Source organism: Centroberyx gerrardi, chromosome 5 (assembly GCF_048128805.1).
Source record: "Centroberyx gerrardi isolate f3 chromosome 5, fCenGer3.hap1.cur.20231027, whole genome shotgun sequence".
NCBI classification, from domain to species: Eukaryota; Metazoa; Chordata; class Actinopteri; order Beryciformes; family Berycidae; genus Centroberyx; species Centroberyx gerrardi.
The window spans coordinates 17,418,767-17,446,517 of NC_136001.1; the positions used below are offsets into that span (position 1 = coordinate 17,418,767).

At 40.6% G+C, this 27,751-nt stretch overlaps 5 protein-coding genes and 1 long non-coding RNA gene across 7 annotated transcripts in view; 3 read left to right on the top strand and 3 right to left on the bottom strand.

The window, feature by feature from the left end:
- The window catches only part of LOC139908569 (semaphorin-3F), a 287,062-nt gene that overhangs the window by 181,682 nt on the left and 77,629 nt on the right, over positions 1-27,751 (bottom strand). The gene's annotated exons all lie outside the window — the stretch shown is intronic.
- On the top strand, positions 310-1,300 carry LOC139908530 (uncharacterized). Its single transcript, XR_013504889.1, has 3 exons — positions 310-582; positions 783-887; positions 1,285-1,300. It is a non-coding gene; the product is annotated as an uncharacterized LOC139908530 (long non-coding RNA).
- Positions 2,110-5,666, top strand: cplane2 (ciliogenesis and planar polarity effector 2). The gene is made up of 5 exons (XM_071895248.2): positions 2,110-2,470; positions 3,443-3,595; positions 3,739-3,863; positions 4,054-4,190; positions 4,751-5,666. Exons 1-5 carry the CDS (start codon positions 2,359-2,361, stop codon positions 4,971-4,973), a joined length of 750 nt encoding a protein of 249 aa, XP_071751349.1. The 5' UTR covers positions 2,110-2,358; the 3' UTR covers positions 4,974-5,666.
- On the bottom strand, positions 5,752-7,875 carry LOC144539333 (rho guanine nucleotide exchange factor 19). The gene is made up of 8 exons (XM_078283444.1): positions 7,779-7,875; positions 7,408-7,543; positions 7,183-7,312; positions 6,991-7,065; positions 6,629-6,721; positions 6,272-6,420; positions 5,963-6,127; positions 5,752-5,846 (listed from the first exon to the last, which is right to left on the bottom strand). The coding sequence occupies exons 1-8, from the start codon at positions 7,873-7,875 to the stop codon at positions 5,801-5,803; spliced, it is 891 nt and encodes a 296-aa protein (XP_078139570.1). The 3' UTR covers positions 5,752-5,800.
- ddi2 (DNA-damage inducible protein 2) lies at positions 8,348-16,857 on the bottom strand. 2 transcript variants are annotated; one of them, XM_071895222.1, is made up of 11 exons: positions 16,758-16,857; positions 16,426-16,597; positions 15,674-15,803; positions 15,156-15,440; positions 14,917-15,043; positions 14,417-14,544; positions 12,808-12,936; positions 12,548-12,651; positions 12,240-12,432; positions 11,598-11,646; positions 11,113-11,211 (listed from the first exon to the last, which is right to left on the bottom strand). In XM_071895222.1, exons 2-10 carry the CDS (start codon positions 16,561-16,563, stop codon positions 11,636-11,638), a joined length of 1,245 nt encoding a protein of 414 aa, XP_071751323.1. In that variant the 5' UTR covers positions 16,564-16,597; positions 16,758-16,857; the 3' UTR covers positions 11,113-11,211; positions 11,598-11,635. The 2 variants fall into 2 exon arrangements, with proteins under 2 accessions (XP_071751321.2, XP_071751323.1); XM_071895220.2 differs by lacking the exons at positions 12,548-12,651; positions 12,808-12,936; positions 14,417-14,544; ... (3 more) ...; positions 16,426-16,597; positions 16,758-16,857 and having other exon boundaries at positions 8,348-11,211; positions 12,240-12,321.
- Positions 22,000-25,138, top strand: LOC139908531 (uncharacterized). Its single transcript, XM_071895256.2, has 7 exons — positions 22,000-22,146; positions 22,259-22,372; positions 22,675-22,809; positions 22,915-22,993; positions 23,146-23,408; positions 23,506-23,619; positions 23,953-25,138. The coding sequence occupies exons 1-7, from the start codon at positions 22,047-22,049 to the stop codon at positions 24,039-24,041; spliced, it is 894 nt and encodes a 297-aa protein (XP_071751357.1). The 5' UTR covers positions 22,000-22,046; the 3' UTR covers positions 24,042-25,138.

Sequence of the window (27,751 nt, forward strand, 5' to 3'; positions counted from 1 at the left end):
AGTCACTTCGCCATGCCAAATTTCCACTCCCTTCATTGCTGATTAATTATTCTCATAGTGTGATTTTCATGACAAATCCTATGGGTGCAGCCTCCACTGACAAACGGCACTGCTTTAAAAAACCCAAATTTAATTCAAGTTTCATCTTGAAAGTATTTTGTACTTCATTGTGTAATATTGTCATATTTATAGACCTTCTTCTGAATGAGACTTAAAGATAAGTTGAGACTGGCAGCTCTTGGAAAGTCACACCTGATGAATTTAGCATACTCCTTTTCATAGAAGCATTTCCGCACCCTGTCTCACACACACTGACTAAGATTCATACTGTATGCTGCCAGTATAAAAGACTTGCATGTGGTGGCACTTTCAACAGAGAGAGAAGAGAGAGAGGACTGGTGCCGAGACGTAAAGAATAGAATGGCTTCTCTTGGATAAATAATAGTAGTAGTAGATACAGTAGATAGTGAAAGTCTACCTTCTCCGGAAGACAAAAAGCCTGCATGGAGAAAAGTAAAGGCATTTTCTCTGAGGATTTAGGACCACCATCTCAGCAGAATGGCAGAAAGCACAAATTTACAGGTCAGCTGAGCAAAGACAGATTTGAGGGATTATTGATACGCTCAGTTGTTTGAATATATATAACCTTGGTTGTAAACTTTTTAGAAATTAAGTGTTCACAAATCTGTAGATTAGCATTTTATTGACTGCCACACAGTCATATATAAGGTAACAGAGGTGTAAATGTTTCAGGCCATGCTTATCCTACGGGGACGATCCAGAGCATTGGAGATATATTCCAGTTCACAGTGGATGTGAGTGAATTTTCTCCAGAGGACGTCATCATCACATCCTCCAACAACCTCATAGAGGTCCATGCTGAGAAGGTGAGTAGTGCAGAAAATAGCAGCTGTAATCTGTTATGGTTACTGGGAAAAAATGCAGATGCTTTTGAAAGAAAAGGTTGTTAGACTGCTTTTGGATGAGGTGCCTGAGAAATCATATCTCAGGCTATTTACAAATAAGATGTATAGATTATTGTACACAACTTGGAAGAATGGTTACTCAGGATTGTTGATTAAGATATTGACAGTATTTCATTGAATTAACTGAAAGTAATCAAGTTACTTTACTGGGTTGAATCAAACATATTACTTATCTGTAAATGAAACAGATTGTACTTTGGATGTAACTTTACCAAAAGCAGACATTACCTTCCCTTCTGATATACTTTTTGCCTGCCTTATTTCTTTTTTAACTTTATTTACCCTTTGTCCTTGCCAGCTAGGAGAAGATGGCATAGTCACAAATACATTTGCCCACAAATGCCAGCTCCCAGTGGATGTGGATCCCCTGTCTGTGAGCTCGACCATGGGGAGCAGTGGGGTGCTGACTGTCAGAGCTCGCAGGATAACATCTCCCTGTTCTCTCTCTATGTAACATTCAATTAAAATAAATCAAACATTCTCTTTTATTTCTCCTTTCTTTAATGTTCTGTCTCAGATGCAATCTCACCACCAGCCAGACAGTCTTAACCGCAGGAGTTCAGCAGCCTCTAGCGGTTCAAAGGGGCTGCAGCCAACCAATGTTTCCTTCACTAACTATCGGAAATATGTAAATTAAGATTTGGGCGCACGTGGACGACCCAACAAAGTGTCAGATACTACTGGGAAAAATTTAACTTTCTATGATACCTGGGTTACCGGGATGTGACGCGTATGTGCATCATATCTTGAGGTAAAACGGCGGCGGCAAACAGCAAGGAAGCCTTGTCAACAACTGATAGTAAAAGTAATATGTACAACTTTGTTTAATACATTAATCAAACATAATTTGCATGCTTGATGCTGCTCTGTGCCGCTTGATTCATACAATAAACCAACTGCTGTAACTACTTTGCTATAGTCTACGATTTATTTCAGTTCAAAGAGCACATGAGCGAAAAGTCGTATTTACGACTTTGAAACTCGGATATAGGAGCTTACGCAGAGCATTTGAAGGCACCACAGGAATACTAGCGGAAGTGACGCAGATTGGTTGTCAGGGGATGTTTTAGTTTACGGAAGTTTTTTCCAGGTAGCTGCATTTAATCCATGATTTAATCACATTTTCCTAGTTTAAAAATACATTCTGGCGACCAGAGTTATTATTGTTAAAGCGCTTTAGTGTCAGAAAAGCTTTTTACTGTAGTTCGACATTAATTATTCAGTCTTCAGTCTTCAGCTGCTTACACTTGTACAAGGAGCCACCGAGGTGTTGACTGAAATGTCTTTTGGTGTTTTTCTGTCTAACTGACCTCAGTAGTGATGCTAGTCTAGTCTAACAAGACAACTCGTAGCCTCCACCTTACTCTTCAAGATGGCTCAAGTCCCGCCTGCTGGATCGATCGTAGTAGCTGACTGGCATCGCAGTGCAGACAGCAAAGACTTCTTCAGCAAAATACTACACAAGAAAAGACGCAAAAAGTTTGGTATGACACTTACAGCATGCGTTTGTGTTTAAGTCTGTATCATTTTCTTTCTCATCATAAGCATCCTTTCACTATAAAAAGGTCCATAGTCAGGTCTGCACCTTACATTATTAAGACAAATGATAAGACTCTCACCATGTGTAGGCTACATGTGTACTTCAGTATTCAAACATGTATTTCAATAAGGAAGGAATTCAGTATGACACAGTTTCACTGCTGCCCCTTATAAACTAGAGCAGACAACTTTATCCTTTCCTCTAATCTGTGATATTGCATCTATGTGCAGGTCCAATGAGAGATTTAACCACAAAAAGTGACTGCAGCACCCAGGGTGATTGTTGATATCTGTGTATTTTCTAGTTTGGAACTACTACAAAATAAATCCACAAAGTCAGCGTCTCATTTATTGTCTGTGGAGAAGCTCCATGTTGTACATTTTAATGATGTGAGAGAGAACAGTGATGGAAAAGAGTTGGTTGCATTCGTAAACATTGAATGAACTGTATTAAGGAATAACAGAAATGAATGGTGTAGTCTGATTTAAAACTGATCTGCGTTTTCACATCTATACAGAGTGGTACTCAACACAATCACACCTTGTCAAAACAGGGTGACCATGCACACAAGTGTCTGACTGTTGATGAATCTTTTCCTGTCAAACAAGTCAACATTTTCAAAGCACAGATCAATAATTTTGTCTCTTGGAAAATAGGAATATTTGAAATGTTTTTAGGGTAAAACTTGAATGTGAAGTTTATCAAACCATGCATGTCACTGTGCAAAGGCATCAGGGCCCTATACTATATGTAATAATAGTGTGTATATGGGATTGCATTTATAGATAATTTATCCATGACACAACATGATTTTGTACAATCTGACTTACATTTCACTTCACTATTTATGTAGCTACTACTAAGCAGCACTTTGCCAATTGAAATGCTGGTGGTCCATTTATAACTTGTGTCACAGGCCTGTTGGAGTCTCCAGTGATGCCCCCTCATATAGCTGTGGACACGGTTCATTATAAGATCTTCATCTCTGGCAAGAGTGGAGTAGGGAAAACTGCACTCGCTGCACGTCTCGCAGGACTGAAAATTCCCAACATGCACTATGAAACTACAGGTAAGGCCACACTCTGCACTGACAGTGACAAGGCATGCAGCTTCTCCAAATCCTTTTTTTAGTCTTGCATGCAATCAAACTGCCATACAAAGGTTGATGAGGTGGACACTAGCACTACTCCAATTTATTTTTTGTTCTTCCAGGTATTGAGACGACAGTAGTATATTGGCCAGTGAAGCTGAGAGAAAGTGGCCGAGTGCTTTTCTTCCGCCTGCAGCTGTGGGACTGTGGAGAGAACGCCTTGCGTAGATTTGACCATTTGCTTCCAGTATGTACGAAATATAATACATTCACACAAGCTGGAAAAGAACACCACAGTTTAATGATTCATGAATTAATGAGAAACTTGATAGGGACTGTCTACCCACATTTTGTATTTTTCAAGATAATAGCTAGAATAGCTATAATCCATTGCCCATCACATCTTTTGTCAAATCGCTGTTCCCTGCTTGTTTCAGTCCTGTAAGGAGGAGGTGGACGCCATCCTCTTCCTGTTCTCCTTCACTGACAGGACATCATTTGATGATCTGTCAAATCAGATTGCTAAGTGGTCTGGGCCGCCTGACAGACTTGTGAAATTGGTGGTTGGCACCAAGTATCCTTTTGTGTACTTTAGTGTGTGTATGATTATCCCTATATGAAAAACTATTTCACTTTGAAGGATTCTTCTAAATCTCATAAAAAATGTCTTCAAAACAGAAAACTTGACATAGAACCACCTCAAGTAAGCAACAGACAGCGAGTATTTTGGACCCACTTTAATATTTCCCTCTGAAATGTAGTGGAGTAAAAGTATAAAGTCTCACAAAATGGAAATAATCAACTAAAGTGCCAGTACCTCAAAATTGTACAGAAGTACAGAAATGTACTTACTTACTTTCCACCTCTGGTAGGGCGAATGAAAACATGTAAAGAGTAACCAAGCCATCAGTTTGGCTTTGAGCTATTGAACAGCTTCTTCACCTGTTCACACAATATGCCTGAAAATACTCTCAAGTCAAAGCAGGTAGTTTGCACTTTAACCTCAGTCGTGTCCTTGCACATCCAAAGTAAGAACAGTATGGAGCCAAAACACGCTCATTACAGCCCAAATAATTTTAGAGCTCACTGTAAATTAATACTGAAATGCTAATTTGTCCTTGACATTTCATTCAGATTTGACCTTTTCATGCACAGTGATGTGACGGAGAGAGAAGTGAGCAAGTTCCAGGAGGAGCGGAGCTTTCCGGTGCTGCGTACGGGGGGAGAGGTGAGCGACGGGCTGGGTGACGTCGCGCCCCTCCTCAACTGCCTGGCAGAGCGCCTGTGGCACCAGGACTGTGTTGCAGCCCGGTCAGCCAGCCACCGCTCACAGCAAGAGACAGGGACTCTCATTTAATAGACCGAACTGTTATTTTAGGTGGCAGTTGAGGTGGATCAGGCACCTGGGCGCCTCCCTTTGGAGGGACTACATCTCCCAGCAGGCCTTGGGATCCCCAGGAGGAACGTGAAGAAGTTGCTGGGGAAAAGCACATCTGGGTTTCTCTGCTCGCCCTGTTTCTACCACAACACTGATCCAGATAAGTAGCAAGAAAATGGATGGATTATTTTATCCAATGCTACAATCACAGCCTTCCCAGTGATTGGTTGTGACTATTCTGAAATTAATGTCTTAAATTCTCTCTCATCTCGTTAGATCAGTAAAAGGGGCTGATTTGTCCAAGTTACCTGATTACTATTATTAGATGAAGATGTGAAATGATTTTTGTTGCATCATGCTGATCTGGTCACATGGTCAATGATCTTTCATTTTTATGTAGGAACTGTCAGTATAGAAAAGGCACTTCCAGTCTTTCTCAACCAGAATTTTCTTTTTATGGTAAAGAGGCCAACATGTTAATAAAAGTATAAAAATGTTTATTTGCAATAATAATAATAATAATAAAAAAAGTATCCCCTTCCCTGCAGTGCATTTGCTAATTGTGACAATTTAGTGTTTCAAGTGTCTACCAATTGTGTCTGGTGTCGTGTGATGTGTTGTAGTGCCTTTCAATAAAAAGGAAAAAAGTGCAGTCAAGTGAATAGAAATTTTTCAGTGTACAGATTGAACATTAACTTAGTATTTCAATTAACAAAACACATTTCAGTCTACAATATTAACACATGAAAGTTAAAAACGAGCCAAGTTTGAAACTAGAAATGGAGATCGGAGTCATCATGTCCCCATCAATGTTTAGATGACAGCACCTTCACCCATGCCTCTTTATCTGACCTGTATGCAAGAAGTGGACATGAATTACATCTCTTTACTGATGCATGACTGGCTGCAAAAAAGGAAATGTGTTATTTAATAAGGATTCATAGAAGATGATAGATGTCAACTCTTACCTTGTGTGTGCGGCAAGTATGGAGGCAGTCGGTTGTCCGGTGTGATTCCGAGAGAGACGCAGCAGGAAGGAATCGGAGGGCAGACCCAGGACCTCGGTCTTCACCTGCTCAGTGTGCACATGTGTGGGGAACACAGCGTGATCCATCACTCTGAAACGCTGCTCCCTGACAGATGCACAGAGAAAGACAGAAGCGCGGGTGAGTATAAGGATAGTACAGCAACACATGACAAAGTAAGTACAGTTCAGTATGTTCCCAGGGTAATGTAAGTGTTTGGACACATGGCAGTAATGAGAGGATGTGGAATACTTTTTCGAGGAGATGATCAAAAGGTCGTTGAAGAGGTGGAGGTAGACGTTGACGAATGAAGTTCTGGAGTTGTGGTTTCCCTCCACAGTCAGCTGTCTCAAGGGCCCCTGGTGCACCAGAAAACGCCCACTTACAACCAGAGGAAGAGACTGGATGGAGGAGGAGAGAGGGATTCTGTTAGACTTTACTGCCATCTGTAGGCTACATGACAGAAGTGAGACAGTCTAGTTATGTTGTGATAGGTGTGTACTGTTTTAAGCTCCACTAATGAAGCCTTATGTAACAAATCTTACATTTCTTGCGTTAGATATTTTGAATCATTATCACTAGCCTGATATAAAAAAAAAAGTTTGAGACCTTAATTTTCCCAAAATCCAGCAGCATTTCCAGGCACACCAGCTCCTCAATTTGTTTCATTTTCCGGACCCCCTTATCGCACTCCGTCACTATCTGGTCAGAGCAAAACATCAGTGATAAAGTTGGATTTTTAAGTTGGCTTTTTGAACGAGTTCAGTAGAGGCAATTCATATTTATTTGTTCAGCCCAAGAGCTCAACAGACATGTCTCCCCCCCCCCCCTAATCACTTGCTCAATCCCTTGTTCACAAGTCACTGGGGCGAGTAATTACTTCCAATTTATTAAAAAAAAAAGGTCACTTCAGATTTGACAGGAGTGTGCCAACCAAAACACAAATCAACTCCTGTGTAATGGACAGTTACCTCATGAATGGCTTCTATGGCTTTTTCGAGATTTGAAATCGAATCCGAGTCTGGCTCAGTCAGTCTCAGGATGCTCTGAAATCAAAGTAAACCCAATCGGAGCCTTAGTGGACTTTTGAAACAACACATCACATCTCAAGTTACTAATCTATATCCAGGTGCACTATATTCCAAATCCCATCAGACGCCTACCTCTGTTATGAGTTTAAGACGAGTAATTCTCTGGAATGGAAGGACAAGGAACGACTTGAGGCTCTGTCTTTGACACACCGGGTCACTCTCAAGTGTCTTGAGCAAGAACAAAAACCCTTTGTTCTGCTGCCTGGAAAGAGGAAGAGGAGAGAAAGAAGAGAGGAAGAGATAGAGTGAATATGGCTGATGAAAGTTGAAGTGATATGGAGTGCAGAACAGACTTACAGCAGCTGGTTGACGAGGGCCTCCTGGTACATCATGTTGGTCACATATGGCACATAGAGAGCTCGGAACACGGGGCAATGCTGCAGCACGATGTCTCCAACCTGAGATATTAACACACTCTCTCCCAGTCGCACTTCTAGGTCCATGAGAAACCTAAGAGACACCAGAATACCTGAAACCCTCAAGCTGGTTCAGAGTTTCATCACGTTCATCATCAAGGCTTCCAGTGCTACTCTTGGTTGTACTGTTGGTTTCCTGAGGAGCAGCTCCTGAAGGAAGTTGCTCTGATGTTGTAACAGCTGGCGTTTGTGATAAATTATTCACAGGGAGGCCATTTCCAAAGCAGGGATATGTATTGGTGATAAAGTTACTGCTCACACTGCGGCTGTTCTCATCTCCTCTGCAATCAAACTGAGCCATCATGCCCTCACCTGGCACAGGGACGACACTGTCACACAAATCCGCCATAGAGACTGTCAACAATTCATTCTGATAATCTGATGATGTGCAGTTATGGATGCTTTTCCCCGATCTTCTGCAGAATCCTTAATTTGCCTCAGAATCACCCAAATTAAATGATCTCAGTTGGATGCAGTCTGAGCATGTAACACTCCTTACCAAGCTGCAATCACATAAACTAGCTGCAGGTGTGCATCTTGAGAAACCACCACTCACACTTCTACCCGTCAACTGCAGCAACACTGGCTCACATTAATCAAGGTATCAGTCGATTTTATGCAGCACGCATAGAAGACATCTTAACTGCAGCTCCTTTACTTTCTCCAGCTAAATAATACAATATTTAGAGAATGAAGGAAGAGTACGAGAGAACAAAATGGATATATTATTAAAATATTGCCTTAATCACAACTGCCTGCATTCATTTATAGGAAACACCGACTAAATAATCATACACAATGAATACAAAGACTAGTTTCACTTTATTTGCAATTTAAAATTTCGTACAAGAAAAAAGTAAATAATTCAATCTGCCTGAACATTGTTGGTATGACCCATATAATGCAATTAAAAAAATGAATATGATTTAAGGACAAAATGTTTTGACAGCTGGAAAGGGGTATATTTTAACAGATATTACAAAATGGATATGGGTGCTTAAGGTATCAACATGAAGATTTGACACAAAATAAAAGTAGAATTTCATCTGAACAGAAGCTACTAATAGCTTTGTAATCTATACATTGCAAAGCTTTCAAAAGATGAGGAGGATGATACATACAGTAGAGAAGATACCCATCTGTAATACACATTGAACTGGAAAAATGCCATCTATGATCATATTTCATAACACATTTTTGGCTGACTAGATGTTTTGTGTAATGACAGCACTGAATACAGGGGTTCCAGCTCTGCTTGTCACACAATTTTCACTGGACCAATCTGGAGAAATGGCAATTTCTTGACACCATCAGAAAATGAAAGTGACCATCAACCCTTCTAAACTGCAGCAGTTTCCACAATGTCATTTTTCTTAATCCATTTCTTTTAGTTTGCAGATTGAGGGGATTAAAATCAACCATGGAATCAACATAAAAATGAATTAGCTTTATTTATCAGCAAAGTACTTATCTTCGAATTTCCATATTTGTGCTGAATGATCTAAAGCTTACCAGACAGAGGGTTATTCTGGTCTGGGGAGGAGTTGTGGCTACAACTTCCACTCCAACATTGTTTTATTTACTCTCCATGACTTGTACTCTACACAATAATAAGTACCTTTACTCAGGTCTGCGAGATATCAAAGGGGAAATTATAAGTGTTAAATGTATCGAGAATCAATCATACATGGGGCGATCAATAATATGACGGGGTGGAGGGACAAAACAATAACAAAATTAATCTACCAGACCAAATTTTTAAAAACCCATGAAATGGGCGGGCACCCAAAACATCTGCATGCAAACACACCTCACATATCTGCTATATCCAGGAAACTAATACCAGTTGTCTTGTTTGTTCTTGGGTGGTCTCTTTGATAAACCAAGAGACAGCATTTCCCTGTGATATGCTTGCTCCCTGCTGAGAAGGGATTGAGACATCTGTATCAATAACAAGATTAAGGTATAAATAAGACAGATGCTGAGTTGGGAGGCTGGGGACTCACATGATTGGTAATGAGAGTCTAGGTGGGCACAGTGATATTGCGGGCTAGTAGTGCCAGCAGCGCTAGCTCCACAATTCCATGGGCTTGTTCCAGTGCCTCTGCAGCCTCCCTGGCAGAAAACCCTGCTGCCTGGATTCTCTGGATGTGCTCAGCTGGAAATTGTTCTATAAAGGGATGCGGGGCAGAGAGCAGAGGGGCCGGAGATGAAGGCTGGGGAGCCTGAGCGAGAAGAGGGGCAGAGGGAGATGAGGTGCTAGACACCTCCTCGGGTGAGCCCACGGCCATCGACAAAGGGCTCAGAAGAGTGTGCTCAGTCTGAAGGCCGAGAGTGTCTGGGGTGTCGGTGCCAGAGGCTCTTCCATCTGCAACCCCTCTCCCTTGCTGCCCCTCAGGGGGCTCCCTGAACTCCAGGTCCCCTGCAAGAGCAGAAGGACCCACTGGCTCAGGCCCAGAAATGCTGACAATACTGGCTTCATCTTGCCCACATCTGTCTGCCCTCCTCTCCCAGGAGCCTTCTGGACACTGCGGTGGTCCTTGTCCCTCCACAGTCTCTGCCATATCTCTGCCCAGATTCTCATCCTGGCCAGAGAGGTCAGGCACAAGACACTTAGATGGTCCCTCATCAGATACAGCAGCATGGTTGGCTTTGGCATCACTTGGTTCTGCACCGGCTGTAATGGCAGTAGAGGGGGTAGGCTGGGTGTTTTCGGGTGTCAGGGTGCGGGGCTCGGGGACGGGGTTGTCATCCAGCCCATCTGCGTCCTGTCTGAACGGCTGCGAGGGGGAGCAGGAGGTGCTGCGGTCGTGAGACTGAGCACGGCTGTTGGATACCAGCAGCTCGTGAAGCTCCAGCAGAGCGGCTGCCAGCGAGGGGACGCTGTCAGAGCTGGAGCAGCGCTCTCCCTCGGGCTGGTCCCTCTCAGACGGCACCGCGCTCTGGGAGGCGGCGGGGAACTCCATTTCAGCAGAGTCGGGATCAGGGATCCCACAGACGTTCCCTGGTGCAGCAGAATCAGTAGGACAAGAACCCAGGCTCAGAGACGGTGGATTGGATAGGAGTTGATGTGGATGTTTGGATCTTTCTTCATCTTCCTGGCTCGGCTGGCCAGGAGCACTTAGACAGGACTCCGTGGCATCAGCTGCGCCGGATCCATCCACCTCCTGCTCCATGGGTTGAATGGGGGAAAGTTCCTCTGGATGGGGGAGCATGGAGCTGTTCACCACCCCGTCTGATTCAGCATCCACCTCTGTGGCTCTAAGAAGTACCTCACCCTCTGGATCTCCTAGGGCTGGAATGCCACTCATGGTCTTGACTGCAGGAGGGGAGCGTTCAGGGAGGCCTTCTGGTGAGGGACTAGGTACAGGGGGCAAGGTGGAGCTGCTAGGGGCAGAGAGAGGGTGAGGGTGAGGGTGGACCTGATGGGGTGCAGAAGAAGCGTCCTCTATTTGGGATGAAGGCCCAGGAAGCTCCTGGAAGCCAGGATGGCCTTGGCACTGCCCTGGTGTTGAGGCCTGCTGCAGGGTGGCTGGGGCAGACTGAGAGCGATCCAGGGTCTGATTCTGGGGATGGCCAGAGGAAGGGCTTTGGGAAGGGGAGGAGCATGAGGACATTTGGTCTAAGGGTCTGGGCAATGGGAATGGTGGGGATTTTGGTGAGGTAGTTTGTCCATCTGCAGTGTCTATTGTAAGAGAAAATGCATTTGAGAATTAGGCAGCAGTTGGAGTTTATCGGAAACCTGTTAGGGACCATTACTTTGGAAATGTGCATTTCAGTGTCCTTGACAGCTTCTGAAATGAAACTGAAATACTGAGACACTGATAAATGAATTGTATTCTCTACTTTTGAAACTCTTGTACAATGATTAATTATCTTCTGCATATATGGTTTTATACTTCAGCTATTTTTAATTATTTTTTTTTTACCAATTCTTAATATTTTCTTTCAATAAATAAACGAGTAAATAAAAATAAAATAGTAGCATCAATTAACAGATCAGCAACAAAATATCAAAGCAAAATAAAAAGTAAATAGCGATGGAGTTGGCACTTGACTGAGTAGCAGTACCTGGTTGGTAGGGCCCTCTCCAGCTGTCTCCAAATGCATCAGTGCTGTCCTGCTCAGAGTTAGGGCACACACCACACACATCATGCAAAGGGACGGAGAAAGTTAGCAGTCACACACAGAGCATGCACCAAACTATCACCCTTTTCACACAAAAGTGAAAAGTGTCAGCCGAGAGAACTGCTATGACCTATGACCTGACGGAGAAGTCACAGCGTAATCACCTGTCATCAAACCTCAGGAAGATAAATTTGGCTCATTTCAGTAAGACATTTGATCAAATTGCCTAACAGTTAGAGAAAAAAATAAAGATGACTAATTGTATTAATTAAAACACCAGAATTAATTCAAGTCTACCTAAAAACCTTAATCTCAACAGAGATCTCTTCATCTTCTATGATATTTACTTATATTTGGCCGGTGGCAAGGTCTCAATTTCATGACCTCATGTAATTCTAAAGCATTTTTGATTTGCTGAGGTGATGACATGAAGTGATCATGTGACTGAAAATTCAGATGACTGCATAAACGGGGATTGAGAGTAAGAAGCTTAAAGTGGCACATGCAAATGTAGTTTCTCGTTGAGCTGAAAAATGTCGAATGGAAAAACAGGCTAATGAGCAGAAATAAGAGAACACTCCTTACCGCTTTCCTGTATGGATCTCTGAAGCGCCTCTGCCAGTTCTCTGTCAGCTATCTCGTCTGGACGGGCATCTTCACGCCCCTCTGCCCCGTACGCCAGCCGGGCGCACTCTGGTAGCTCCGCCTCCGGCAGGAAGCGGGTTTCAGTGCCTGTGGTGCCGATTAGCAGCACGCTCTTCTTCAGGTCAATGGAACACTGCGAGAAATATGAGACAAATAATGTGTCCAGAGCTTTTTATGAGAACTTTTCTGATATATAATGCAACTCCGTAATGCACACTGGGATGGGATGGGATGAAAGGGGCTCACACCTGGTGTCTCTTCAGCATATCCAGTCCAAGCAGCATGTCCATCGGCTGGTCCTCCAAGATGGAGAAAGAACAAGGCAGGAAGTCCCCCTCTATCTGGACCTGAGCTAGATGAGTGTAACAGGAAGCACCACAATTTAAGCTACACTAAAATATCATGCAGACATGAGCGTGGATGCAGTTGATGTTTTTTTCTGTGAATATGTTTGGACTTGTGCCCTGGAACAGCGTTGCTCAGCAATGTTGAAAAACATGACACCCACCCAAATGAACTCTGCCGATGATCTTTTGGGTGCCCACTCCCTTGGCGATCCCTGCCCAGCGTCGGTCCACCAGACGCATGATGTTACAGCGCTCAGCACACGCCTGGCTCATTATTGTCATCTGGGCTCCTGAAACCACGGGTCAAGGAGGAGGTACAGGGAAACAGAGGGTGAGACAGGAGAAAATAACATCACATTCACATGGAATGTTTAATCCTGACAAAAATCAAACATGGTCTGTGCAATGAAGAGGGCGAATATCATTCAAATGGTACAAATTGGTAGGACTGCACTAAATGATTTTATTGCACTTTCTGCATCTTATATGAACAACTTGACTATTTTCAAAAGGTGAAATGAAATGTTCCATATTGCCAATATAATATAATAATATATATAATATAATTTTCCTCAGGTCAGGGTGCAGCAGAGATGGTTTATAGCTGGGCTGGGTGGGGGAAAAACAAAACAAACAAAACAAAATAAAACTGAAAGGGCATTTACAACGCACATGTTTTAAATTCCCCTGAAAGTCCTGGCGTGTTATATCAAGCATATCCATTATGCCTGACTAATCACAGCCTTTGAATGTGCAGCATGCACCCATGTGACCAAAACGAAAGTTAAGATGGAAAAGAAAGAAAAACCTTACACAGACCATCTTTGGAAAAACATAGTGACAAGCAGAGTGGAAAAGAATGGACAGGTCCAACGCTGGAGAGGAAAATCCTTTTCCCAAATATAAACATGAAAATGTTGCTTTGAGACAATAGATTACATTGTCCTCTCAAGCATGACATCATTTTTCAGCCCAAATAAGGGATTCCGGATCCCACTCCCTTTCAGTCTGACGCGAAAATGAATAGGGTTGTAAAATTATTGACTTTAACTACATCCGAAGCTAATATTGACTGTTTTTGCTTTTGGGGGTTCCTCCATTATGCATTTCTGTGTTTGTTGAGGTGGATTTTGATGGGTTTTGAGGCTGCAATGAAAAACAACAAAACAAAATGAAACAAAAACAAAAAACACCAGCCATATTTAGCATTCCAGCATTTCTTGGCCTTGTGAAGTGAGGATAACGCAACATCCATACCATGGCTGTTTCAGTCACGTACTAATATATGTAATAACTTTGTCATATGTCATTTCGACTTACATTATTTCACCCATTTTATGAACAGAACGATGAGAACAGAACCTGTATATATTCTGAAAGCCCCAAAATGACGACAACAGGATGATTGAGGGCTATTTGAGCATAAAAATTGTGACTCAGTGTAAAAGTCTTAGCCCAAATAAATCCCAGTCTTAGCCCAAATAGAAGTTAAAAGCACATTCCTTCAAAAGGTAAATGTAAAATCACCCATATGTGACTGTACCCACGCATTGTACTTATTTTATCAGTGCATTATCATCAGAGTATAATAATAATCAGGTACCCATACATCTGTGGCAGGCCATTATTGGCTGATAATATCAGTGAACTGTTGAGCTTCAACACTAACCGCCACGCAGCACACAAACATTTTAGCACCACCAGTTTGACAGCTCATGGCACCATAAATTCATGCTTTTGCACAGCGGAACAGGATTTTCTGCTCATTACCTGAGTCAACAAAAGCTTTCACAGGATGCCCATTGACTTTGCAGTTGATGTAGAGCATAACCACCTGTCCAAAGCTTTCTGGGGCCTCCTCCATTGCAATGGTCATATTTTCTTCCACATTGTGCTGCCTGGAATATGCACAAATCCAATAGTAAGAATCTTGACTTTACAAAAATCTTTTTTACTTTAAACAATCAAAACATGCTGCCTAACTGGTGAACAAGCTGCTTTCCCATCTTTGTATTCTGATTTACTTCCAAATGGTACTGTCACATTCACAATTGTGTTATGTGCCCCGGGGAACAAATTGGCTATGCAACAGATACTAGGATATTTTAATGCTGTTGTTACTGCTCTGAAAAAACAGATGGGCTAGTGAATCTGAGGCTGTGGCATTACGTATTTCATTATGTATATTCACGCCTGGTCGGCAAATTCCAACAGCGCAATGTCATAGTGGTGTTTACTGAGTTTAATGGCTCCACAAGTCTAGACTGTACCTGATGTCCTCCTCAATCTTTGCCTGGGCGTCCAAATCAAATGGGTCAGCAGTCAGGAGTCTGATCCGTTCTTGCTCCCGCCGCGCCCGATCTTGCTGTTGCTCCACCAACACTTTGGTGAAACGCTCTAAGGAAACAGTCATACTCTGCATAACCGATCCACATCTGATTGAAAGCACAGGACCTTCAACATTAACAGTTAATGGTGTCATGTGAACATCAATTACTCTTGTATTCACCTAAGTCTCCACTCAGCAGGGCCTCAGCGAGTGGTGGGTTGCGCTCCTTGAGGAGTGACAGCTCATGTGGATTGGATAACAGCATCTGCTGCAGTAAGGCAGGGTCATCCAGCCCCTGTGGAGAGGAGCCGGTGCCACGAAAGGCCAATGGCGTAGGTGGTGGTGCGGCACATTGCTGCTGTTGCTGCTGCGGGGCCGGACGCTGCTGCCTTGGGGCAGCTTGCTGACTGGTTGAAGGACCGGAGCCTGGGACTGCGATGGAACGAAAGTCAATATGGGGCAGACCTAAGCAGCAAAGAGGAGAAAGGATGAGATGTTAGCATGTTGTATATGTAAAACTTAGGAAGAACTCTGTAGAGGTGTATGCTTATTGATTAGACTGATGCATTAATCACCACAGCAGGTGCACATGCACCTTCAATATAATTGCCATCTCAGATGGAACTTGATATCAAATAAACTATATAACAGACTCATATCAATAGATTTCATGTAATTCAGACAAACACATGCTTTACCTGGGAAGGGTGGTTGAGCTGGTGGCGGCCTTCTGTCTGCCTGTCTGAGAACCACCACATCTCCATCCTTCACACCATAGGTCCCCAAGGCACGAGTGGGGTCTTTTAGCGGCTGCTCTACATATGAGATCTGGATAGAGAAAATTATAGAACATCACATAAAATTACATATGCCATAAGACTGGATACACTAAGCATACATAAGCCTGATCAACTATTTGATAAAATCAAGGGCTGCAGTTAGGCAACTCTTGCTCTTGCAAGCATCATCTTTAGAGTAAGTGAACCGGTCAGCCATATTTTGACTGGCTAACCAATCCAGTAGTCTACCTGGTTGAAACAGCTATAGTAACGCAAGGTAAGGTAACAGATACCTTAACGCCATCTACTAGACCGGAAATTGACCCTTTGGTGGTTTAAAGCACCATGGCGTGTATCAGCCACGTAACTCAGCTAGTTCCCAATCTGCTAGTATATCTGACGTTATCCACATACAGTGTAATATTGACTACTGTTAGCTAGGTTAATTTGCTGTGGGTTTGACGTTAGCTAACCCACGTCACCCACCCATTAAGCCAACTAACGTTATTGAACGTCAGAAGCATACATCGGTAAATCTGTCTGTTGTTGACTGAAGTTTTGCAACACCCCCAATCGTCAAAACAGCAAAAGTCCGATTCATGCTAGCAAGCAAGCTAGCTAGCTCTCTCGCTGCAGCTAGTCACCATCTAGCTACTTCATGCTAGCCTTACTTGAATTTCCCCTGCTGGGATTCCGGATTCTAGTTCACAAAGTGCTACAAAGTCTCTTAGTTCGAGCTCTGGAGACACATCGAGGGCGAAAGTGGTTTCTGGGCGATCCCTCGGCGCGCAGAATACGGTCACCAGCATCGCTTTTTTGGGGCAGGATCACTTGACGAATCCGCTGTAATAGAATGTCGTTAGTGTAGTTCCTTCTTTCACTGAAGAAAAGCTAATGTGCCTTGTATTTGGTTTTGGCCCAATATAAAGATCTATTTCAGTGAAAAAAATCATCAAAGAGAAACTAATTTTCCGCCTGAACACATTGACTGCTTTACACTTACTAGGTAGAGGTCTGATGTGACAGTTTCTCGTTTTATCAACAACTAACATCAACTACCACCGCTAATGCCGCATTTCAGGCTGTTTTCGACATGTCGGATTACAGAATTTGCAGTCGTGAGTGCTTTCTTCTTCCTCTTTCAGTTTTAACAACACTGGGATCCAATGTTGTGTTACCGCCATCTAGTGGATCCTTTAAAAGCTACTGATACTTGAAAAAAACAAAACACCTCCAGCCCTTCAGTAACTTTGTAACTAACAAGTGAAAACTAGTTTACCTACATGCTTGGGTTTGGAGTAGAAAGATGTGACAATTAAGTCATTTAATTCTTGGATAACATCATGACTACTCTGGAGATGAGATTAATAGGTTGGGCAGAGAGAATAATAAAATGTATTGATATTCTCATTTATTACATTGTAATTGAAATGTATTGCAAATAAGTTTAATAAAAGGAGTGTGGATGTGTGATAATGTGTGCTTGAGAAGTTGCGTGGGTCAGTCTTCATTGTAAATTAATATTTTAATAACGGTTCATATTAGGTGAGAATGGTTGAGTAGTCTATGTTATTCAAAACATTTTGTTTATATTTCTGTGTCCTTTTCTTAATGTTTTACTTGCAGTTTGTATTTGTAGAGGAATGTTACAGAGTGTTATTCAGACTGATTAGCTGCATGTCTGCCTGAATGGAAAACTACTGACTCAAAGATGCTGTTGAAGGTGCTGTCTCAAGCTCTACAGGTACCAGTTGGAACTGGATGGCACACAATACTTTCCTTGTTATTGTTTCCTCCTTAGAGATAACACTTATCATAAGTATCCAGTCATAGTTCTGCTTTAGATCACCCTACTATTTCTTCTACCTCTTTGTCTCAGACTATGCTCTTCTTTCTTTGCTCAGTATAGCCTGTTGTCTCTGCTGTACCCACACATGTGACTAATTAACTAAACAACACCCAAACAGACTGAGGCATCATCTTTTCCTCAAGATATCTCATCCCACTCTTTAAGGCTTTCTTTAAGTATTATTTTGTCAAGTTAGGAGTTAGGCTAATTAAGCCTTTGTGGGATGAGGGCCAGCTCATTTCATGATGTTGCATTTGATAAGCTAGGCCCACAGTAAGTTCTGTACATTGGTTGTTGGTTGTTTTAATTTTTGATAATCCACAAGTTCCTCATATAATTTTTTCTATTAGGTGGATTCAGTGACAACACTGAGGGAATATAATGGCAGCTGCACGTTCACATACACCTAACTAAAACTAAAACTTTGGCGGCATCGTTGGTGATAAGAAGTCATTCCTGTGGCGTGTTTGCACAGACAGTGTAGACAGTACTGTAACGTCTTTTCCCTTGGATTTTCTGTGGTTGAAGCTTAGTTTCTTTTCTTTGTCTGATCAGCCAACATGGCCATTGCTGGTTATGCTAACTACTGAGTTCCTCTTCTGTTTATTCCAAACAAACTGCTGTTGCTGCTGCCAGAAACATAAAATGCATCACTTCCTGTGTGCAGAGGCTTTTTCCCAGGAATAACCTATACCAACACTGAATGTTCAGAACAGCAAATGTAGGATAAAAGCTTTTATGAACTGGGTACGATCGCTATTGTGTAATATCAGTGATAGAGAGTAGCAAAATGCACATTTATTTATATGAAAATGTGGTGGATTATTGTGTTAAAGACAGTTTTTTTGCTGATCACATGTTGTATAATCCATGATCTTATGTCCATCATATTAATCTGTGTGTCCATTGGTATGTTATGTCTTTTCACAATGGTGTTTGGCACACAATGTTGTATCTTAATAGTGATCTTAAATGAGGGCCATCAGTTGGCCAGTTTAGGTTACTATCACAGGCATTTCAGACACATGTAGTCCAACAAAAACCTATTAAGTCACTTAGCAACTTCAGCAGATGAAGAGGGGTCGAGATGTAGACGCTTGCCTACTGGCAAGCAGAAAAACTCTACTCCTTACAGCCAAAGCAATGAAAAACCTTCTCTCACTATCTCCTGCAAATTATTTTGTGTTTTGGAATAGCTAAGAAATGTTATTAATTGCCTATAAAGCAGCGGTAGAAAGAACACAAATCTTTGAATTTTAATTGATAATAATTAAATGATAATAATTAAAAGATTATCTTGTGCAAAACAATATATTTTAAGTGACAAATAACTATCTGTATGAGTGGTGGCTTTTGGTAGCGCATTGATACTTAAAGTAACTGCTTTGTGGTCACAGGTGTGACTTTATTGTTTATTTTACAACACTTCAAACATCTCAGTCAAACAGACCTGATGACCAGAACTATCTTTTTTATAATATAAAGTCAAGTGTTATGCAGTCACAGATATCCATTTATTGGATATTTTACAATGGCTTGAGTGTGAACTGAGGAGCCAAACTATCCATTTTATAAATATAAATAAAATGCCTGAGTGATTACCTTTGTCCTATGATGAGCCATTTGTTGATGATGGCATTCAATCAATAGGGCTGTAATTCTCTCACAAAGCTTCAGAGCAAAACTCTCAAAACTGAGCCATACAATAACAGTGTATCTGAAGCTTGTGGACTTGTAGGCTTTTCATTTGAAATTTTACATCTAACTAACTGAGCTTTGTTTCATTACTTTACTTATAGCTCTGAACCAGAAAATATACGACGCTGGGACATCACCCCGGGTGCTGTCCCAGCGTCCACAGAATTGGTTTCCTATGCGTTGGCAATGGAACATCTCCTAAAAATGTCCTCCTAAAAAGATGTCAAATGACATCACAGATCAGAGTCTTGGCTTTCAAGCTTTGAGCTTAGACTTCATGTCTAAGATCATAGGAATAGCACATGTGGTGTCTATTTTAGATGGATTGTTGCTACAAAGGAAATGCCCCAAGTTTTAACTGCAACAAAGGAAGGAAATGTGCCAAGCAGTGTCACTACTACTACTACATAACTAGTATCGTTTCCTAAGTGTCGCTGTCTTGAAATGCTTTGAAACCTGTTGGGTGCTGGCATGGCATGTGAAGCTTCATCTGGGGAGTAAAAAGAAACAACAGGATGATCTCAGGCAGTTAAACAATATCTGTGAAAATGAACTACTCTTCCCCACAGTTATAAACCAGAGAAATAATGCCCTGACTAATGCCCTCTATAATGTCATAAAGAGACAAACCCTGGACCCTCCACTGACAATGAACTGCAGACAAACTTAGAATATTACTTTGAGCTTTGGCAACTAAATGAGCTTCATTTCATTACAGTGGTGACAGTTATAAACCAGGCTTTGTCCCTGTAAGCCTGCATCACTGTGTCAAAACATTGCCATACACTGCAGATCCAGGGTTACAATTAGGGTTAGCTCGCTAAATTGGTTCATATTCATATTAATGTTGCAATTTAACATTAACAACAACCAACTGGTCTTGGGAATAACCTATGAAGACTTTTAAGGTAGATTTTATCCTAAGTAATTATGAATTTCTATTTTGCCACATGTTCTTATTGTCAGGTTTTAATGATTTCTCTAAACAACAGCCAGCTGGTAGACTTGAGCGGAGGAGTATTTTCAACATCCTTTGCACGAAACTATCTAGCATTTGTGTGGTTGTATCTTGCAGATTAATCAAGTATATGTGGTTGTTTCCATCTGCTGTTTTAGCCCATATATGCAAAGGTACTATTTCATCTTCTTACCGGCAAAACAACATAAAACTGCATAGTTTCCGTTACATAAAACCGCAGATTTCTTTGCTATTTTCCCATCAGTCATTGTCCCTGCCCAGGTCCTGAAACACTAAAAAAGATTAAATATTAATGACGGCCATGGAGCAAGGTTATGCATGGAATCCAACATTTTTCATGAACTATCCCTCTCCCTATGTGTAAGCCTAAATTAAGGATAATAAATCTGCTGAAATAGCTGAAGCATTTTTGATGGGAAGATGACACTTGCACACTTATGTCTTGTGCACTTGCTGCACAGATGGTAACCGCATTGCATCAGAATGACAGTTTTGGTGTTGCGCTGCTGAATAATGTGCAACTGAAAAATATGTCCATGATCATCAGTCAAAAGAAGCCAAAAACTAAATTTCCAAATATATGATCACATTTCAGGAACACTCTTTAGCTCAAGCATTTGTCAGTTTAAGGTCTTTTTGAACTATGGATAATCAGTTATGCCAGATGTGGAGGTGCTTGTGAGAAAGTGGCACAGAACATTCATCCTACCTCATTTTGGTAAAAGGCAGAAGCCACGATAATATCTTAGACAAACCCACAATGAACTCATGGACTGTTTTTCTTTGTGAAAGGATGTGACGCAAACATTTCTTTTTTTTCTAACAAAATGTCATGAAGGGCGGTTATGCAAATGAGAAAGCATATTATTTATTTTAATTGAAGTTTTAAATTTCAAGATAAAATTACACAAACTACACAATTTTACAACTGATTTTAAGAGTAAATGTTTAAATGTTTAAATGTTTAAATTGTTTATGTAACAACATAATACAATGTTAAATACAATTTATAATTAATTTAGAAAATGTAAAGCACTCTTTTATGACATAACAACATAACAAATAAAAAATACAGTTGCTAGTTTTTCCCCTATAATTGTCATACCAATGAAATATACAGTGTATATATATATATGTATATAGATAGATAGATAGATAGATAGATTTTGTATGGATTATTGCATTCACATATGAGAGGAGAAATCACAAATAATGAGGCTGCAAGAGTAGGGAGTTTTTGAAACTTGATTTGAGATATTTTGGGAACCTGCTGCTAAAATATCTTATATTGAATTGCTTCTATGCATCAGATCTATTGATCATTTAATTTTCAGATTTTTTTTTTATAATGCATAGCTTCAGATTCAAAATGCTAGCTTGTGGACTAGATTGTAAGTAAATATTACTTACATATAATATAATAATGTATAATATAATATAACATTAGTTTGTAATCAGAGCACAAAGTAACACACTTGAAGTTTGAGTTATGAAGTTGTTAGTAGTTTAAAAGCTGAAGATGACAAATGGTTTTCAGTTGAGATTCAAAGTTAACGGTGGGTGTGAATAGAGGCGAGAGATATGACTAGATAAAAGGATTGATGTAAATTGATTCCCTTTGCCTCAAAACATACGTAGGCATTCGTCACACGGGTCGCTGACCTTATATGAGTACTGTACTACTCTGCAGTGGTTTTCTTTGTCTCACTGCCTGCGGTGCGTGACAGAAGTGCTCTGCTGCACTTCTCACCGCTGAAATACTGACTATGGTTCTGCTCAAACGCAAAATCCTCCTGACGCTCATATGTGCTTTCACCTTTTCTGAACCTTTACGTGTTTTGGGAGATAATATCAAATGCCCAGAAGGTAAAGTATGAGTTTCTTGTATTACACTGTAGTACTACTGCTGCTTCATGTGCTTCATTCATAAATGCAATTGAAGTACATTGTTTCCTTTGACACTGTAAATAAATTCAAGGTCAGAGGGTATCTCGTACCAAATGGAGAATGTGTGAACCTTGCCCTGATGACCAGTACCAGCCTGTAGAAAATGATTCCCAGGAATGCCTCGCATGCACACAGTGTGATGAAGGTAAGTTTTACAGCTTTGGTATCAAGTATTACTCAATAAACAATAATGTGACCAGTGCTTGATACCAGTTACATGTTATTTCACACACTATACAATAATTTGAGACATCTCATTGTTGAACCTATTGATAGAGCCAGAGCTTTGCATCAACTTGGAACATGTTTTATGTTATCAACTAAATTCAATTAAATGACAACAAACTTAAGATCTAAGTGAATTTCACTAATATTGAAATCATACCAATATAATGTGACAGTTTTCCAAATGCATGTACTGAGTGAGAATGATATTCTTTGTTGTAGAGACGGGGAGTGAGGTTGAATCGACCTGCAGTAAAATTAGAGATACTAAATGTCGATGCCGTCCAGGATTTGTGAATTGGGAGAACGATCCTGCCTCTTGCAAATGTGACAAGGGGTCTGGATTGCAAAACACAGGTACAGCAATGGATCACACACTGCATGCAATATGACTGATTGATGTACAAATTCCTTTTAAGTAATTAGAGTAATTATCATTCTGTATAATTTATGTTTTCCCAGGCCGCTCATCAGAATGTCATAAATGTGAAGATGGATTTTTCAGCAACAATATCGACTTGTCCTGTAGGAAATGGAAAGAGTATGTCCAGTATACTGTAGTGTATTATGACACTACACATACATAAAGTTTGTAAATCTTCAATATACATTGGATACACCAGAGCATCAGCAACCCTTTTCTAAAGCAATGTTCCCCCTGTTAACAGCTTTATCCTCTGTCCTCTACCATAGATGTAAATCAGGTGTGAAGTATAATGGCACCAAGATCTCAGATGTCGTCTGTAGCGATGAGTTGAGCAGGACGACTCCTGACGCTGCATCCCCGACAACTAAAAGTGCCTCTCTCAGTACACACTACATGTCCCGTGCTCCAGATGTAAAGACCCAAACCCAGGAATTACCTCAGCATCGACCCACCGCCTTTATTCCAGGCCTTGTAGTCCCCACAGAGGACACAGGGCGACCTTTCACCCCAAACACACCCAACAACAACGGTAAATAATCTGAAATCAGACTTTCATCGGCAGCAAACCTTTATGAGAGAACCTCAAATGACATTAAATAACCCTTTTGCTTGTTTCTCTTCCTCAGAAGTGTCTCTCCTTCTTGCATTTGGGATTGTTGGACTGCTAATACTGACTATGGTGACCTGTAAACTGAACATCATTCCTTGCATCCAGAGCTGCAAGAAGCCAGCAGTAAAGGGTATGTCACAGTATTATAACTGAAAAGTAAAGTGATACAACCCATCACTCTTTTTTCTCACATCTACTTGACCATGCTGTAGTGAAAGACATCAATACTAGTGAAAACCTCAATGTTACTGTGCATATGAAAATTTGCTATTTTTGTAGAAAACAGAAATTTTGTTCCTACTTCATGGGATTTTGATGAGATGATTGTGTACTTTATGCACAGTCCAGCACCACACATGCTCCACATATGGCAAGGCATTTGAATATTGATTGTGCATCCACTGTGTGATCATTTGCATCTATGTGATTATGTTTTTATTCTTATTTTCATGTTTATCTCCAGCACAGGAGTCAGTGTGTCGGAGGCCAGTTGAGGAAAGTGGCGATAGCAGTCGCTCCTCTCTGGTCAAACTGAATCCAGTGGAGCCTTGATATGAAACTGAGTCATTGACATGATTCTCTCCACCAGTTCTGTGAATTATAGGTCAGATCATCATATGAGTCATTTCAGAGTCATTAGATATGTTTCACCTATTTGGTTCCTTTTAATTTAGAAATTACATCAGAAAAGCTATTAGTTTACAGTATCCGTATTCAACCAGTCATATTCAAAATATGAAGTATGGTCAATATTTGACTGTCATTTGTTCTGTTGTGAATATTCTGTGGATGATGCAAAAGGCGTATTAGTTTGTACCATCTTCCACATTTTACTACCTAATTTTAATTCAATTCAAAAGCTTCTATTTTATAAGGAGAAACATGCAGTACTTTCCAATATGCTTTGATGTATACTACAGTGTGCATCCAAGATTGTGTAAGATAATTTTGCTCAAACAATTTGCTTTCCGTGTAACCCTATTGTTGAATACCTTCAACAGTTCAATTCAACTTCCTTGTTAAACCATTATTTAACTTTACTTAATGCATATATAATAACTGAAGTTTTTTTTTCATGTGTTTTATATATCCAGATGATGTGATGCGGTTTAACATGGGCAAGTGACAAGTTTCTGAGAAATATGTAGGCTATAATAGCTGAAATAATAAAAAACAAGTCAAAATACTGTGAACTGTTGGAAAACCTTGTAGGATAACATTTTTGTTATGTGTCTTTATATAGAATAATTTGCAGATGCTATCTTTCCGTTTCTGTTTTTGTAATGTTTTGTTTATTCAACTATGTTCCACTGGGGACAGTTTTTTAAGCTCAGAGTTGTTATGGGTAAAAGATGCTCTCAGATGTAGGGTTGGAGGATTTCCCCTTGTGGAGTGCAGTGTGCCTCTCTTTCCCATTAAGAGATACTTTGTCTCTTGTTTTCAGTTCAACCTTTGGAAAGTTTAAGGGTGGCAAATGTTAAGACTTTCATGTTCTTCATACCTCATCTGAGACTTTCCCCAATACAGTGCTGTCAGAAGACTTGTCCTCACTGTTTTTGTTCGATTACTCTGCACTAACAACTCACACAGTCATTCAAAGCCTGTGTGGTTTGGTTTATAGCTGGCCTTTTATCAATAATAAAATCTACCTGGTCAAAAAGCTACAGTGTGATTCTAACTGGTTGGGGTTATGGTTAAATGGTGCAAGACCATTTAAGGTTTTATAGACCAATAAGAGGATCTTAAAATCAAACTAACAGGCAACCAGTGCAGGGACTAAAGCCTCTTCCACCATGCCGGTCCCGCTGGTGGGACAAATCCTTACAAACGCATGTTGCGTGGCCAAGCTTTGTTCAAACCCGCAGAACTTTATTTTAAATTCTATTCAAGCTCCCAAGGTTTCCAAAGATACCAAATATGTCATGTTGAATTACATGGAAATGTATATAAAATGATGCACAACAAACCTAAATGTTTTCCATTTGATGTAATGGTGCAGCCATAAAAAAATGGCATCTTAGGTTTGAATATTTCACTCAATATAAGCATGCTATTGCTTCAATGAAGCGTTGGAACGAACAGATACAGAATGCATGTAACATTGTCATACAGTATGGAAAATATGTTTTTCTCTAACTTTGAAGCTACTTAACTAAATACTTAACTAAACAACACTGAACACAGACATTCAGCCCACAAATGAAAGAGTGCAGCTACCTGTGCACTTTCATACTTTCAGAAACAGTCAAGCGTTTATTCTGCGTTTATTCTTCTGTTGACGTCCAGGAAGTCAACGTGTGGTTTCAAAGAAGTATTCATACTTTAACCAAAACCTTGCCACATGGGGTTTCTTAGCCTTTTTAACGTACAATCATTTCACTCAAGAATACCAAGAATACCAAGAATAAATACCATTAAATACCAAGAACAATAACAAACAATCAATTTATATGTAGAACAGTAGAAGTGTTTGCACTACCCTGGTAATTAAAACTGGTTGCAAATGTTATTCTTATTTTGTATATGCCATTTGAACTGTAAAGCTGTAAACAACCCTGGTTTTGTTTTGACCATACTCACTTTGGGCAATGGTGATAATGGTCCTGATATCCAGAGATCCACTCTTGCAGATGTCAAATAGTTAGCCATTGTTGAGTGAAAACAACACACCTGTACAATCCTAATGGCATATCAGTACTTCTTTGGCACTCATTTTCTGTATTAAACTCCACATCTTTGACTGTCAGAATTGACAACACAGACTTATGGCACTACTTATTGTATCTAGTGCCACTGAATGTTGCAGATTAGTACTGTGCAGTCTTTAAAAACTGAAGTTTGTAGCTGTTTTACTTGAGATTGTATACTGTGTAATTTGTATATTTGTATGTATTCCTTGTAATTTTATATTGTGTTGTATTTTTGTAACATCTGTTTGCTGCTCTCTTGGCCAGGGCTCCCTTGCAAAAGAGATGAACATCTCAATGGGACTCACCTGGTTAAATAAAGGAGAAATAAAATAAAATAAATAAACTGTAAATCACTCACTTTGCCACCACTGTCACATTGGCTTACTGAAGGTTAAGCTCCAATACGTGACAGCACAAGAGACGTATAACCCAACCCGTGGGTGTTTAAGAGTGGGTGGATGTGAATCCATCCTACAGTACATCTGTAAAGGAAAATTCAGCTTTCAACAAGCCTCTTACTTTCTGCAGACTTACCATGACGATTATTAGGATTATTAAAGGCACACTATGCAGGATTTTCCTATTTAAAATATTTTTAAATGACTACACCAATTTGCTGGACTGGGAGTCTTATACAAATACCCATGACTGCCTAGTCTCCCCCCTTCTGCCTTCTCTGAGATGTAACCGTTTTCTGTGTTGGGGCTGTGGTATGTCCAAGACAACTAGGAAACTTCCCACTTGGATTTTCCTCTTTCTTTCAGGCATCCATATTGTTCCCACCTCAACCACTTGAATGCTCTGAGATGGGAACAATATGGACGCCTGCAAGAAAGTTGCGTTTGTTTGGCTGCTTTCAGAGCAGGAAAAGCTTTGGAATAGCTGGTATACATCTCTCGCAAACGCACATGAAGAGGAGAAAAAGTGCCTAAGGTGAGTGTTTATGTTATTTTATTTTAGTCTTTAATCATCTAGCCCTATATATGTTTGATTATGCCATGCACAAACAGAAACTTGAAAGTCTGTTTACAATTTTGAAACACTTATTTTTAGTTCTTATCATTAACTATGAATACAGCCATGTTTCTGGGGAACTTCGAGCTCAGAGAAGAGTCCCAAGTTTCTGATAGGAATTACCAGTTTGAGGACCTTTCAAATGCAGTTTTCCTTTTCAGAAGTAGGATTTAGTTTTTTTTTACCCGGCTGGCAAGAATTAAAAGAATGGAAGGGGATGAAGAGTGATGCAGAGCTTGTTTTCCTTTGGACAGGTAAGGTAAGCAAATGGCTATTTAGATATCCGTCGCTGTTATTACATTTATTATTATTATGTTGGGTAACATTTTCTGCAAGCATGCATGAGAAAGCTGTAAGCATGTATGAGAAAGTGTCCTGGTGGGATGGTGCGGGGAACACGCAGATGCAAAACAACGTGTAGTGTGGGGGAAAATCCTGCATAGTATTTCCTTTAAGACTGACGTACAAGTTGTTTGTTATGTCACATCCTGCAGCAACTGCAGACAAGGAGATTACAGTAGTGTGGTATAGTATCTAGTCTTAAACGTGACACCCATG